Below are 16,987 nucleotides of genomic sequence, written 5' to 3' on the forward strand. Positions count from 1 at the left end.
TGAGCAGCCCTCCTTCCACACTACTGCTTAAAACACACATCACGTGACCACACGCACAGACACAGACACACACACACTGTCATGCGCTTGAGACAGTGGGTCCAGGCAGTCAGCAGGTCAGTAGACGGGTTTAATCTTTCACTTTCACGCTTATAAAAACCTCAAATTCTGTTGGCTGGTTCCTGTTGGTTGTGCAGCTTTTTTACCAATCAAGTTTGCTAACATTTATGTAATGACACAGATCACGAGTCCCGCGGAAAAAGTGATTGACTGGTGGTAGTTATGTGTGTAACTTATCTTTATTCATTTATGATTTGGTTATGGGTAAAACAAAGATCATACGGGTCAGGTAAATAAAACGGTAGGCTAAAAATAATTAATTAATTCATTAATTATTCATAATTAATTCACTGACTAAGACGACGATGCCATCGTCCATCGCGATGTTTCATATTAGAAATCATACAATGCCAAATTGGTTGACATCGCCCAACCCCATGGTGCACACTGTTCAGAATATTATTGGATACTATTCAGAGCTGAAACTTGATGCACAAATTAAACAAAAACTGCAATATCAAACAATTTTTGTTATTCTGGTTGAAATTCTTTTCACATCCTGAGAGCAATCATTAAATTAAGCGGTCCAAAAGTATCTGAATGTGTTTTATTATTCTGTGGAAAGTCTAGGACTACGAAAGGTTCATGCAATCAAAACATTCAGTCTGAACATTACATTACATTCAGTCCTACCTGCCTGTCAGATATGTAATTGCATATATCTGTGCACCTTGTTCGTGCAGAAACTATTACGTCATGGACATGGTTCAGACAGAGAGTAGCAGGCAAACATCAACACCGCTGGTGGATGTTACGTGATGTTGTCTAGAGCTTATTTAAATGTGCAGGAGGTGTGGCTTTGGATGGCAATATGCAGGAAGGTTGTGATGTAGGCCTTTTATTGCTATCAGGCTAACTTTAGCACTTTTTAAGATTTCCTATCACGCCTTTTAATATTTCCCCAGAATCACACAAGCCTACCTAGGACTATTGGTGGAAGTACTTACATTTCGATGTGTTTGGAACTAGGTTTACTGGTGCCTTTGTCTGTGCTATTGTGTTTTTGTTTCTCAGCCTTGGTGATATGTAGCTCTACAAGTTGTAAAGGAGATTTCGTCACCCTTTTTCCTCTTTCAGTGGCATAACTGATAACGTATGTCTACGTACGTTTATCAGTAAACGCATGACACACTATAAAAACACAGCTTTGTTCATGATGTCCTCCATCCTCCAGCTGTTGATTGAGGTGAATAGAGTAGTTGATGGTTTACATCATTTCACACTTCATGCTGACAGTGAGAATGCCACCAGGAACTAGGGAACTAAGCCTTTTTAATTCCTATGCCTGGGTTTCTGTAACTACCTGCCACTAAAACTCCCAAGTATGCAGTTTCTACAAGACCTCTGCAGATTTCTGCTGAGGGGAACCCCAGAAACCATTGCATGGCCTATGGCTGAGGTTTAGGGATTAGAGGTTGGTATTTTTATGAGGAAATTACACTGGGATTGACATGGCCAATGTTGGTTGGAATTTCCACTCTACTGGTTTCAAGGAGAGTCATCAAAATACCACAATTGAAATTTCACTGTGCTCCAAACTATTGCATGATCTCTGAAGCCCTGGAGCACAAACCTTAAGGACTTGTTTAGATTTTTCTCCCCATCTTTTTTTGTAGCTTGAAAGATTCTGGCCTCATTCATTGCAAAGAGAAGTCACCACCACATTCTTCAAAAAACCTGCTTTTGTGTTCCACTCAAGAATGAAAGCCATACGGGTTTGAATTGACATGAGGGTGCGTAAAGATGCCAGAATTTTCTTTTTTGGGTGAACTATCCCTTTAATCATCGCGCACAGCCGTGTGGCAAGCGTTGAAAGGAATTGATGCCGCATTAGGAACTTCTCCAGAGTTATACGGGCTTTCTTCCAGTGAAATAATCCCAACACATTCAGCTCCGGAAGAATGCGTAGATTGGACCGATATGAGAGTTGAAGGGCCGGCTGTGCCTCTAGGCCTGTTTGTGCTTCGCTTTAATGGGAATTAGACTATAGGGAGCTGTGGATGTGGGCAGACTCGCTGGCGATGGCTGACTGTGTAATAATAACACCAGTTCACTACAGATAGAGTTAAAGATATCATCATGACGAATGGAGTCACTCGGCCACGGCGAGTTGGAGGGGAGATTGAGGTGGGGGGGGTATTTTCTTTCCGTGTTATTATTGTAGATACTTTCTTTTTGATGCTTCGTAAGAAAGAGAGGTTTGTGCTTGGCTTGTTTTGGCAGTCACTATTCTGGTTTCTACCAAAAAAAAAAAAAGTTTGAGTGCTGCCATTATGTGATGTCATCTTCTGTGCATTTCCATTTGCCAACTCAATGAAATCTTTGTTCCCATGACAGCCTCCTGTTGCTCCGCCCACCCTCCCCATGGCCCCGCCCAGCCCGAGCACCAATAGCAGCACCAACAACAGCAGCAGCAGCAGCAGCACGACCGGCTGGGAGCAGCTCAGCAAAACAAACCTCTACATCCGCGGGTTACCGCCGGGAACCACAGATCATGACCTGGTCAAACTCTGCCAGCCGTGAGTATTTGCAGTTATGTCATGACAGTCTACCAGTGTTGTCTGGATATGGGTAAATCACTACTTTTTTTTTGTAAAACACCATTTTTGAAGAAAACAATAGTTTTATTTATGAAGTCTGGTGTTTGAGAACATTTTAAGGGGTCAGTAACTTGATTTTGTTTTTTACTTTTTACTGAACTGTTCCATAAAAGCGTACGGTGTCATAGCGAAATTAACTCCTGATAATTTGCAAATGGGATGATAGCGATTTATTTTCATTGGTGGACACTTATCTTCATATACTGCTAAATGTTTTATATGAAATTATGAATAATGTTTTTTTTTTCTCAATGACTTGTCTGACTTATTAGGCATTTTCTATAAATGGGGGTGCCACACCAAAGAACAACAAAATGTAACAATTTAATAGTGTTTCCTAAAAACTATGTAAAAAATATTTGAGACAAAATCTTGGGCCTCAGTCACTTTATCTTGACTGGAGTTGTTTAAGTAATAAAAGTTTTCTATGGAATTGCCTGATTGAAATTAGCATACAGTCAGGGGCGGACTGGCCATCTGGCAGACCGGGCAGTTTCCCACTGGGCCGATGCATTTTTGGGCCAGGCTGATCATCTTCTTATGATCTGATCGCCTATAAAACGCCTAGCAGCCTATCGTTTTTTTTTTTTTGTTGTTTTTTTAAGCCTAATTAATTGACTATACTGTGATATGTGACTCTCTAAAAGTAAGAGTTTTTTTTTCAGACAGACTGTCCCACTTGACAGAATTTGCAGCCCATTGGTTCTTTTTTTAATTGACATTGCGCTGACTCAATCACAAACTCTCATTTTGGGCGCTGTGTGAGCGCCCAACGTCGGTGTGTATTTATCAAAATATTCGAGAGTCAGAGAGATGGAGAAAAAACATAAGGGAGGCGCAGAAAAATTTTGGAGAGAAAAGGGACAGGCTTTTTAAACACACACTGCAAAATGTTGCAAAATAAGATTAACCTTGAGCGTCAGCAGGCAGTTTTGTTACAGGGCTCAACAATAAGGACTGCCCAATGGCCCGGTGACAATGCGAGAGATGCCCGGGACAGTAGACAGGATCATTACTGGCCTGATCATTAGCTGCCTTGCCACTAAAGTTTAATTTGCCTGCTACTATTTGTCAATTTTTAAATGCTACCTTCTCTGTGAAGGTAAACACCATATTGCTTTTCGGTTCCTCTTATGTTGTGACTCGTCAGCACATTATTTTTTCCATAACTTGGTAACAACCAGTACAGCGAAGAGGTGGCAACAACAAATTATGATGCTAAAAGAAAATGTCTGTTTTCTAATGTCTTGGAAGCAAGAGCTTATGTGATGTTTTGCACAGTTTGCCATCAGTTTGTTAAATAATTTAAAATACCTGCACATTTTCTATACTGCTCTTTTTGTTTGCGTAACACTTTGAATTTTGCTCATTATACATTTATTAACATTTTAAAACTCTAGATTCACAGACTTTATTTTTGACCCATTAATAAAATATGTGGCTAAGAAATAGCTATTATTGAGATGTAGGGACCAAAAAGGAACGTTGTATCACTGTATATGGGAATGTAAAGGAATACAGAACTTTTGGAAATGTATGAAAGAAATTATAGAAAATATTCTTGAGGTTAATATACCAATGTCTCCTTTAATTTTTTTTATTTAATTTATATCCTAAGGAGATCAAGTTAAAAAAGATGGAGCAAATGTTTTTGAATATATGTATTCTACAAGCGAAACGGCTTATTTCTTTAAATTGGAAAAGTATATGTGCACCAACTATAGGTTGTTGGCTGAATGAGATGGTGACAAACATGAAAATGGAAAAAAATAACTTATATGATAAGAAATAGATATATAAGATTTTAATAGCGTTTGGGGACCTTTTACGCTGTTTTTAAAAGGTGGTGGATTTGGAAATGTTTTACTAGAAGATTAGTAATAGAGGTGATGTTGTATTTTGATGTTAAATACTGAGAAGCCTTTTGTTTTGTTTTTGGTTTGTTTGTTCATTTGTTTGTTTGTTGGTTTGTGTTGGAATTGACACATGGAAATGTGTATGTACATGTTACTTAAAATATAATAAAAAGGAATTGGAAAAAAAAGAAAAAAAAGAACTTAAAATATAATAAAAAGGAATTGGAAAGAAAAAAGAAAAAAAAAAAGAAATAGCTATTAACTTTTTTTTTGTGGGGCCAATGAAAATATTCGGGCCAGTAAAAAAAAATCTTAGTGTTAAACCCTAGTTATGTTCATTATTAAATATAGGCTCCCTCAAAACACACAAGATGAACTTCCAATGTGGATTACAATTTTATTATAATTATAAATTCTATATTTTTAAGTTCATAATTTGTCTACTCTCATTATTTCCTCGATATGGCTTTTGTGCTTTTATAGAATAGGAGCTGGTAAGCATAATCAAGGGCGTACACAGATGGGTAGAATTTTGAATGCATGTAGTGGGCTGCTCTGGCCCAAAATGCCAGGATCGATTATTATTATTGTTTTTATTTTTGTCCCAGTCCAGCCCTGCATACAGTGTCAAACCAGAGGACATGGGTTCATTGATAAAATGTATCAACTTTCTATGTTTTTAGAAATACTGTATATGGAAAATGACTACCATTTTTACTAAAATATGTCAAATTGAGCCTGAGGTATTTATTAATGATTTTCTGATTTTCTTTTATACGAGCTGTAATTTATTGAGACAGTCACACCATTTGAAATGTAAAAAAAAATTAACAACAGCACTTTTTTATAATAAGAGTTCCATGGAAGACAAAAAAAAGTTGAATTATTTATAGGGCTGCACAATGCTGGAAAAACATGCCATGTTGGTAAGTATTGCAATAATGATATTTCTCAAGATATAATAAAATGGTATTTCTATTTTCTGTTTTAAATCATTTATTTATTTACTGATCAAAATATATTATTCAAATCTAATTAATCCAAATTCAGACTAAAAAACTGTGTCAAGGTGCATACATTTAGTCCTTAAAACTCTACAAATGTGTGAAAACCTCTGCAGATATTTTGACTCTGATCAGCTGTTGTCATTTTCCTCTTTAAAGGGAATAAACAGCCAATGCATAAAGCAAATTTATTTATAATGAATCATGGCTTTAATTTATAAAATGTCAGGGATATGTAAAATATTGCATATACTATGACTGCAATAACTTTTATTTTCCGATATATGGTGCAGCTTTGATCTTTTACTGCATGTTTTAAATGATGCCAATACTAATTATATTCATTTTTCTCACGTGTGACAGTAAAAATGCAACAACCCATATGCATTCAGCCAACTGAATACATTTCTGTTCTGCTTTTCATTTGGTTTGAGATTCAGCGGAACAGCAGGGCTGGTGTCTGTTAACAGCTTGAACGTGTGAGATGAGTGTCAGAATTAGGTCAAGTTATGGGATAAACCCCTCGTGAGCCCCTATTTACCCTGCAAACATCCGACACAATCAGCTTTCTCAATACTATACCACTAATAACCTATTATAACCATCCTAGTCATGTCAGTGATATCATAGCCAGTCGCACGATCCCATTTTGAGGTCGCAGTCACCATGAAATGGTGTCCACAACCAATTTTTGTTGGATAATCTTATAGCACAGAACATTTGTAAAGCTGCTTTGGAGCAATAATTGTTTACAAGCTAACTTGAATTGATTTGGATTTTACAAGTTATACTGAGCTGGACTGGGTATCCCATAATGCAATGCCTGATTTCATTTTGCATGTTGGGAATTTTGCAAAACATCTAACTAAGATGTCTTTCATTAGTTGTAATGGCAAACAGACTTGCGAAAAGTAATTTATATAATCGATTTATAGCACAAAATGACATTTACAACAATAGTAATGTGCTGCATTTTGCAGCGTTCAGCAATAAATAAATCGTACTATGGGACTTGTTTTAACTTGCCAGGAATGGACTGGATCATTAATTCTAGACTAAAAGTTGCTAGAATGATGAGTTTTGTTGGGGAAGGGGCAATTAAAATACATTCGATACCACTACAATACTAAAACCTGAGATGTGTTTTCTTTGTGACTTTATTAGTTTTGTGTACAGATGAAAGCTGTCAAAACAATCTCCAGACACAATGAATCTGTGAAATTAGCTAAAAATACTGTATTATGGTCATCTTTTGGTCATTGGATTTTCATTTTAGAAACGGAAGTTGAAAAACAAGTCATTTTTTGATTTTTGTTTTAAAATTCAAAAACAAATGTTGAAATTCGAGGCGTTTTTCTTTTTCATGATGAAAAACGGAAAAGCAAATTTCAAAAATGATTAGATTTTCATCTATTATTTTGAATAACAAAAAATAAAATCGTCAAAAACGAATAAAGACTTGTTTTTTATATTTCGAAACCTGGCCGACTCAATGCTGCCAAGCTAGTCTACTGTAGGCTATTTTCCCACTTAACAATGTTATAAAAGGTATTTTCATGTGATAACGGGATTTTGTTGAGACAAATTTTCCTCATTAAAGCTGGTTATATATATATATATATATATATATATATATATATATATATATATATATATATATATATATATATATAATTGTATTATAATAATAAATAATATATAAATATTTATGCTTCTAATATAATTATATAATAATGTATATTATTATTATTTTATTATTATTATTTTTACATAGCATTTTAAATGGAACAGCATATTTGACAATATGCATTATTTGCATTGCTTTACTGAACAGTTTTTACTTTACTGAACCTTTTTATAACATTATTAAGTGGAAAAAAAGCATTGCGGCACCGTGAATGAGTCGGCCTGGTTTCGGAATATAAAAACAAGTCTTTATTCGTTTCTGTTTTCTGGGGATTTTAATTTATTGTTATTCAAAATAAAAGATGAAAATCAAATCAATTTAGAATTTTGCTTTTTCTTTATTCACCATGAAAAGGAAAAACGCCTCGAATTTCAATACTCGTTTTTGAATTTTAAAACGAATATAAAAAAAAAAACGGTTCATTTTTGTTTTTCAATATCCATTTCTAAAATAAAAACCCAATGACCAAAGGATACACTGACCTATTATGCACGGCAGACCAGAAAATGCAAATATCACTTTGTAAAGAAACCCTGTGATTCTGTACATATTCTGTAGTCCTACAGTGTAGAGTGTGGACTGAACATGCAATATGCCACCTTTTTTTAAAAAAATAACACTTTTGTAGATTACACACAATACGATTAACTTGTCATTTGAAATCCATTTTTAATCATTTATGTTTCAGCCCCCCAAAACAATGATGTTTCAGTTCAGCTTTTAATAAAATCCCTCCCAAGAATGGCAATGTAAATATCACAGTAATGACAGCAAATTATTTTTTTCAATCAACTTACCATCTGTAATTGGATATTTTTAACATTGCACAACAAATATTTATTCAAATTCAAATAAATAAACAAAATGTACAAACTACAAAGTATAATATAATTTACTTTTTTAGAAATACAATTTTTAAATATGGGTAAAATATCCAGTAGCAAATAATAATTGACTTCTAGCTGATCATTTTGTAAAAGTGGCAGAAGGTAGATTTTTCTGATAAATCACGTTAAACTGCATCCCAGTCATCACAAATACTGCAGAAGATCTTTTGCAACCCACATGGAACCAAGATTCTCACAGAAATCAGTCAAGTTTGGTGAAGGAAAAAACATGGTTTGGGGTTACATCCAGTATGGGGGCGTGCGAGAGATTTGTGTGGAGTGGATGGCAGCATTAACAGCCTGAGGTACCAAGACATTTGTGCTGCCCATTACATTACAAACCACAGGAGGGGCAAATTCTTCAGTAGGATAGCGCTCCTTCCCATACTTCATCCTCCACATTCCTGAAAGCAAAGAATGTAAAGGTGCTCCAGGATTGGCCAGCCCAGTCACCAGACATGAACATTATTGAGCATGTCTGGGGTAAGATGAAGGAGGGGGCATGGAAGATGAATCCAAAGAATCTTGATGCACTCTGGAAGTTCTGCAATAACACTTTCTTAGCCATTCCAGATGACTTAAGTTATTTGAGTCATTGCAGATGACAGATGCAGTTGGCCAAGCTCATGGGAGTCATACACAGTATTAATTATGTTTCCACTGTACCATGACTTTATATTCTATACTGTAAATTATTTCTGTTTAGTAACAAGACTTTTGTCTATGTAAAGTCAAACCTTACTATCTTAATTTAATAATTAAAAATCAAGGCATGATCATAGTTTATTTTGGTGAAATAAGCGTGATCTAGAGGCTTTTGCCTTTCATATAAGACCATTCAATTAAATTCAATTCACCTTTATTTGTATAGCCCTTTTACAATGTAGATTATGTCAAAGCAGCTTCACATAAATGGTCATAGTAAATTGGAGTTCAGTTTTTTAGTGTTTAACTTCAGTTCAGTTTAGCTCAGTTCTCAGTATCATTCTGATATCAAATGATCAACTAGAAGGCAAGCTATTATTTGTTGTTACTCAAAACTTGGATAGGTAACAAGACTTTTTGTCTGGTATATAATATGTTTATAATATATTCAAGACTCGAAATGAACCTTTTTGCTTGGTAGCACCGGTGCTCCCAACTTTAAAAATTTAGGTGCATCAGCCAAAATTTAGTCGCACCCAACCAATTATAAGCCCCGTTACAGCAAGTTTTATACAACCATATTTATTGCATTTAAAATCAACAGTAATCAAACTAACAAGCAAAAAAAAAAAAAAAAAAAAAAAAAAAAAAAATATATATATATATATATATATATATATATATATATATATATATATATATATATATATATATATATATATATTAGGGATGTAACGGTATCAGAATTTCACGGTTCGGTAATACCTCGGTATGAATGTCACGGTACGGTATTTATTGAATCATTTACAAGAAAAAACAAAACTTATGAAAATACTCCAAAAAAGTGCCAAAAGTGTCAATGACATACAAATTAGCCATCTATCTGTAAGCTTTGAAACAGGAACTTCAATTTTAATAACAAAAAAATATTAAACCATGTAAAAAAAATAAAGTTTCAATTTAGTATTGTTGGAAACTCATCACATTCAACATTTAATTACTCACTCACTTAGATAGAGATGGGTTTAAAGGAAAATTATCATATAAATATAATCTGGTAAAAGCTGGTATTTCTGGGTATTTACAATGTCCCCTGCAACAGAAAAAACCCTCTCATTTGGGACTGAGGTTTCTGGGACAAGAGAGATATGACTTGGCCCAGGTTGACAGCAGTGGGTAACGTTGTGCATTGTCTTTCCCCCACTTGAGAGGACAAACCATGAGTAAGATAGAGGTCTCATGTCTGCATCAATCTGAACAGTGTGCTGACAACACCGCTATTCAGTACGCGCGCGACAACACAGCTGATAAGAACTCGCGCGACAACACAGCTGATAAGAACTCGCGCGACAACACCGCTATTCTGTACGCGCGCGACAACACCGCTATTCAGTATGCGCGCGGCGACAACACCCGCTTTAGAGTTTTCCAGCTCTTTTTCATCCCCGCTTCTAGCAGCACACTCCATTTCCGCATTACTGGATCTGTAGCGACAACAGACCGCAAAGGAGTCATGCGACTACGGTAATATCGAAAAAAATTCATATTGCGGTATGACGGTATTTACAATACCGTTACATCCAAAATATATATATATATATATGCAAGCGTGAGGAAAATATGTGTCAACAAAATCCCGTTATCCAAAGAAAATAGATTCTTATAATATAACTGAGCAACCAAAAGGTACACAAAGCGCTCACCGGTGCTGCACGCACTGCTTGATTGAATCTGTTAAGGGTATAACTGTGCTGTTCTCACAAGTGCTGTCTGATATTGCACTGATGCTTTTGACATATACTTTAGCTTATTATATACATACGTCATGTTAATAGCCATACCGGTCTTTTTATGAGTAGCGATATTAATTTACTCAGCGTAAGCCCGTTTGCGATTGTGTATGTGGTGTTCAATTTTACATAAAGCTGCCCCTTGCACGGCGGACAGCATCTGGCGATTATATGAAGGATTAAACAGAAGCTCTCGTGCTAGATGTGACTAACAACTACCTGAAAACTCCATCCCACAGACTTTTCATAGCGGACTTGAAGCCAATGGAAGTCTTTTATCCACTCTTGGAAAAGTGTAGATGGTGGATTAACATTCAGCACACGATCACTAGTAAGATGTGTTATTATTTGTAACTTTAGATGCTGTGGTTTCTTAAACAAAATCTGTCAGTGTTATCTTCATTCTCATCTTCAGCGCTTTACAGTTTTTCGTGGTAGTAGCTCTCTCTGTCATCCCAAGCAAGAAGGCACTGACTGAGTGATTGACAGCTGATATTAACCAATCATTCGCGTTCAGTGCTAGAGCAGTGGTGGGCCAATAAGAAGAGCGCGAAGGCGGGGCAAGCATTACGGATTTGGCTTTTACTGCAGCAAGTCGACCTAACAACTGCTTTAAACCATTCCGAATCCGCACATGTGGTGAACATTTTGCAGTAAAAACTGGTCGCACACAACAATTTTTTAGCACTCGCACAAGTGCTCCCAAATATATTTTAAGTTCGCATAAATAACATTTCGGGCGCATATGCGACCAAAATGGTTGCAATTTCGAGCCCTGATATTGGTGGGTTTTTTTTTTTTGTAAATCAGGGTAAAAATGTATAATAGTCATAATTTTTCTACCACAAAAAATGGGACACTTTCTAATGAATCGGGAAGAGAATAAGCTGTATTACATTCTTATTTGTCTACTGCCTGAAAACTCATATTAGGGCTTTCTCCTTTGGTTATTCAAGACATGTTCATCACATGTCACCCTCTGAAGATCATTACAAACACACATACACACACACTAACAAACACACGCACACACCAAGGACATTGTTCATAACCGCAGCTGTGCCTGCAGTATTAAACCGGCAGCCATGATTCAGCATTTACTGGAGCAGGAAAATTCACATGTCTATCTGCAGACGTTGTCAAGGGGATAGTTTCCAAACATACAAGCGTTGCTTAGTTCCCTAAAATATTGCGAGAAGTCTGTTACTAATTTCATCCTGCCGAACACAATGGAATATTGGCTAATGTTATTACAGACCCCATAACTTCGCCTTTCAACCAATATACAGTCACACCGAAAATAATTTGAACACCATGATTTTTTTTTCTAACTACTGGGTGCAGGACACTATAGCTTATTTCAAAAAGTGAGGACAGCAAAAATAAAGTAAACTGTGAAACATTTATACCTAAAAATACTTCATACGATGGACTAAAAACCTGCTGCAGTGATTCTGGGAAAATATTGAAAAGCAGGTTTCTTCTGGCAGACAGCATGATACTACAAAGTAGAGCTGCACGATTCTGGCTAAAATGAGAATCACGATTTTTTTTTGCTTAAAATAAAGATCACGATTTTCTCACGATTCTGTAGATGTAAAATAAAGGTATGGTAAAAACAAACATATAGCACAACATCGATAATAATATTATGTGTAGGTCTACTGATTTCTATAAATAATTCTGTGCTACTTATAATAATTATGATGTTGAATTATGTTTGAGATATATGCTTGCAATCTATCATATTAGACAAATTTATTCACTCGTAAAATCAGACATTTGCCATTATCAGATTATATTCAACAATATATAGACTAGAGTACTTATACTAACATTGTAAACATTTATTTTCATGCACAACTGTGGGTTCGCTATAAAAGAAAAAAAAAACATATCAAATGCTTGTCGTAATCATAGCTCTACAATGCGATACGATCATTTGAATGAAGTGCACACTTTCGGTTTCATTCTGACTGCTAAGTGCTTGTTCATACTTTGCGCGCGGCTCCCAAACGATCACTCTGTGCCACAAACAGAACATTATTTATTTAACTGTATTACCTGTTACTCGCAACATATGCAGGTTCTGTTCACTAAAGTAGACGCGCGCGCGTCTATCATTAAGTAGAGCGCGCGCACCCACTGTGATAACAGTTCGGTCAGCAGCTCGCATCACGTGACGTGTGATTTCCCGATCGCGTAAACATCATTATATTAAGACAAAAATTACATTTTTAGGTGAATTCTTCCTTATAAATACAGTATGTGACTCATTCAACATCATTTGGAGGTGTCAATGTCATTGAGCAACGTTTGTGAAACAATGAAAAGACTCATGCAGCCGCCTTTTCTTCTCTCCTGAACTTGAAAATATGATTGGCAGAATCGTAGAAATGCTGGATTAAGATCGTCTAGGGGGTCGATCTTTTAACGATTAATTGTGCAGCTCTACTACACAGAAATGATAGTTATGAAGTGATAGAAATTAAAATACTGAATTATTTTTGTTGATTGCAAACCGAACTCACTGTTGGAGACATTCAGCAAAGTGTCACATGGAAAGAAATGAGAATTTTTATCTTATTCTAACGTTACAAATCATATCTAATTTATGCATTTATTTGTTTGTTGTGTTGAATTGTATATTTATCATTAAATGTAATGTTATATTTATTATATATAAATGACTTTGCCATGAAATAGCCTTCGTTATTAAAAAGCCAATCTCGACCTTAAATGTTGATTATAAATTATACACGAGATTGTAAAAGATTCCTCCACACTTTTATACATAAAGATCAGGCTGGTTTTATCTTGCAAAGACAAACTCATGATAATATTAGACGATCCTTACATATAATACATTATTAGAACAAAATAGAAGCTCTTTTAATCAGTCTTGACGCGGAGAAGGCTTTTGATTTTGTAAATTGGTCCTTTTTAAATGAAGCTCTTGAAAAATTTTCATGCACGAAAACTTTATTAAAGGCATTTGCAATTTATAACAAAGCAGTAGCCCGGTTAAAAATAAACAGACATCTCACAGACACCATAACATTACAACGTGGGACAAGACAAAGATCTCCCCGTTGTTATTTGCTCTATATATAGAACCTTCGGCACAAAGGATAAGACAAACTAAAAATAATAAAGGTATAAACATAAATGGAGATATTTACAAACTGGCATTACATGCAGATGATATTTTGATTTATTTAAGCACACCCACAACTTCCCTTCCCGAACTAATGAATTTAATGAAGTAATTCAGTTCCTATGCAGATTATAAATTAAATGTACAGAAAACACAGACCATATCTTTTAAATATACACCCCCATTAACTATTAAAGACACATTTAATCTGAAATGGGATCAGAAATCATTTAATTTTTTAGATATGCATTTAACAAAAGAAATTTCATCATTAGCAAAAGTAAATTATAATCCTCTACTAATAATTATTAAAAATGAAATAGCCTTTATTGCTGACATGGCATTAAATAAAAATATATGATATGTTGATTGTAATCCATTATATGCGTATTACATATTAACACATAAGCGTATTATATTATATACCGTTCTATCAATGTTTTAATCTGGCATTATGGATGAATTTGTTTTGACAATAGTGTTTTCCATGTTTTATTCCCGTTTTCTGAACAATAGAAAAACTGAAAGTACTGAAGGTGTCCAATAACGTTTGGTTTGACTGTATGTACAGTACGCAAGAGTACTTGTTTGTGCACAGGCGTCCTGCTCTCATGTGTATTCCATTCATTCATTCATTCCCAGTAGGGTTTAATTTACCCCTTGCTGCCCTCAGGAAACCAGTCATCACCATGGTAATCCCTCAAATTGATTGTAAAGAGTCAGATTCGGGAGTGGGGTGTGTGTGAGGGGGGCGGGGGTGTAATCCTCTTGGCTTCCGTCCTGGTTAAAAGTGAAGCCGAGGTCAAATGTTCATTATAACTAGACTCAATCGCAATCACAACAGTATATTTAATTTAAAACCATGAGGAATGTTTGAGCTTTGAGGTATTGCGGCGACATCGAAACCTCACTTTCTGAAGCTGTTTTAATCACAGAGAGTGACCGTTCGGGGCAGAGCCGCGGATTGATTTGCTTGATCCGCATCAGGCAGAAAAGCAGCGTCGCTCTGGGAGCTGCTGACGGAATTCGGCCGGCGGGGGCAGGAAATGGGGCCTCCCCGTTGGAGCCAACGGGTCAAGGCCAAGGTCGAGCGGTCCTCTGGCACGTGGAGTCTTGTGATCTGTGTTTGAAATCTGATTGGTTCTGCTTTCCCCCTCTTTTTCAGCTCTGGTAAACGTCACTCTGAGTAAATATTTATTCATCCGAGCCTGAGTTTTAATGGCACAGGAAGAGGGTTTATAAATATATGAGCGTATTTAAAATTCAGTTTTGGAAAAGCAAGCTTCGGCGAAGGTTGAATGAAAAACAGCCCTTTACCAGTCAGCACTACTGTCACCGCTTTTTTCCTGCGCAGCCTTCGTGAGAGGGACGTCAATAAATCTAAGCCGGCAGAAATGTGAATACATTTATTTTCAGTGTGCAAACATTTGAAATGCGAGCTGGGGCTTGTAAGAAATTATTAAAATTCACTACATGTAGTAGATTTATAATGTGACTAATTATTTCAAGTAAAAACTGTTTTTTTTTTTGTCCTTGCTGTTCATCAAAGAATCAAGATTTTCCCAACAACATTGATAATATTAAAAGGATTGTTCAGCCAGATATTAAAATTATGTTATTTACTCCCCCTTCAGCTATTTAAGACCGGTTTGAGTTTCTGTCGAACACAAAAGAATATATATATTGAAGAATGTTGGAAAGCAGCTGCCATTGACTTGAGGTAGTTATAATATATTTGGCTGCTGGATTCCAACATTCTTCAGATTATCTCAATCAGCTTTGGAGCAAGTGCTGGAACAAGAATTTTCATTTTTGGGTGAACTACCCCTTTAATAAATGTTTCTTGAACACCAAATCTGCATGTTAGAATTATTTCTGATGGATCATGTGACATAGAAATGGTTGTCGAAAATTTAGTTTCACCTCCACTTTAAAATGTACTAAAATATAAAACCGTTAAAAGATTTTATTGACTTCAAATTGGGCATTGGGCAAATTCCGACAGTAACCTTGAAGAAAATCACGATTTTTTACATGGTATTGTAATTACTACTCAAAAATATAAAAAAAACTAAAACTTGTTTCCCCTTTGAACGTATTATAGTTTATTTTGAGAAACATTTATAATATTTTGCAGCAGTAAAAATGTCAGGCTAAATAATTCAAATTAAAGGTGCAGTAGGTGATCTGCCAAAATGCTAATCGGTTAGCATATTAGCTTTGGACAGCAGGGGAGGGACTGTGTTTCAAAGCCACGCCTCCTGATGTCGCGAATTTCAGTGGCTGAACAGCACGTTTGTGCATTACCCATTTGTAACAACTCAAACTACATCAGCTCTGCGTGAAGCTAAAATAGTTTTAAAACAAACATTACCTTTCTAACAGAAATACTTAATGAAATACGTCCTTCCTCCAGTAAAGAACAAATTTTTTTTTCAGTTTTATGACTTATCCAGAATATAAAGATACATATAAACACATTTAGATCTTTTACTGTGATCATTAATATTAGAATGTGAAGAGACTTTCAACCAGCACAACAAAAAAATGCTTTTGAAGACAATCACCTACTGCACCTTTAATTATTGACTTCTGCTGTCTTCATTAGTTTTAAAAGCACAGATTTCTTTACAATATAAAACAGCATCTTTGCATATCTTTGGAGATACTGAAAAACTTAAAACAAAACATAAAAACAACTTACATATAACATAGGAATAGTATAACAAAAAATTTTGGCCGTTTTAAAACCTTGGCTTTTCCAAACCACAGTATACCTTGAAAACGGTTATCATCCCATGCCTACTTTAAACATTCCAGACATTACATTATGGTGTGCTTTCAGCTTGTGTGAACAAAATTGCATTTGATTACCATGTTCTGACAAAATCCCATGTTCCCTCTGTTTTGTGACCTTTTCTTTGTACAATGTGTGCAATTAAGAAGTAGCAGAATCACGTCGCCTGTGTTCTCATACTGTTTGTGCACAATGAAGTGTATGCCGAATGCTAATATTACACAGTATGCCCATATGACCTGCTGAATTTGAACAAAAATTGTGATCTAAAATATGACTTATTTCCATGGTGACAAATTCAATTCAATTCATGTTTATTCCTCTAACGCTTTTACAATGTCGATTGTGTCAAAGCAGCTTAACTTAAAAGTTCCTGTAGATTGAAACTGTCCGTCCAGATTTCAGAGTTGAAGTTCAGTTTAGTTCAGTTCAGTGTGGTTTAAA

At 35.5% G+C, this 16,987-nt stretch overlaps 1 protein-coding gene across 6 annotated transcripts in view; it reads left to right on the top strand.

Moving 5' to 3' along the window:
- Positions 1-16,987, top strand: part of rbms1a (RNA binding motif, single stranded interacting protein 1a) — a 312,567-nt gene that overhangs the window by 9,315 nt on the left and 286,265 nt on the right. For all 6 annotated transcript variants that reach the window (XR_015502396.1, XR_015502397.1, XM_087273388.1 and 3 more), the window contains exon 2: positions 2,458-2,639. Coding sequence is in view for 4 of the 6 variants with exons in the window: in XM_087273388.1 (XP_087129514.1) it covers positions 2,458-2,639 (182 nt within the window). In the remaining 2 variants the exon portion in view is untranslated. The remainder of the gene's footprint in view (positions 1-2,457; positions 2,640-16,987) is intronic.

This window comes from Danio rerio, chromosome 11 (assembly GCF_052040795.2).
Source record: "Danio rerio strain M-AB ecotype USA chromosome 11, GRCz13ab, whole genome shotgun sequence".
NCBI classification, from domain to species: Eukaryota; Metazoa; Chordata; class Actinopteri; order Cypriniformes; family Danionidae; genus Danio; species Danio rerio.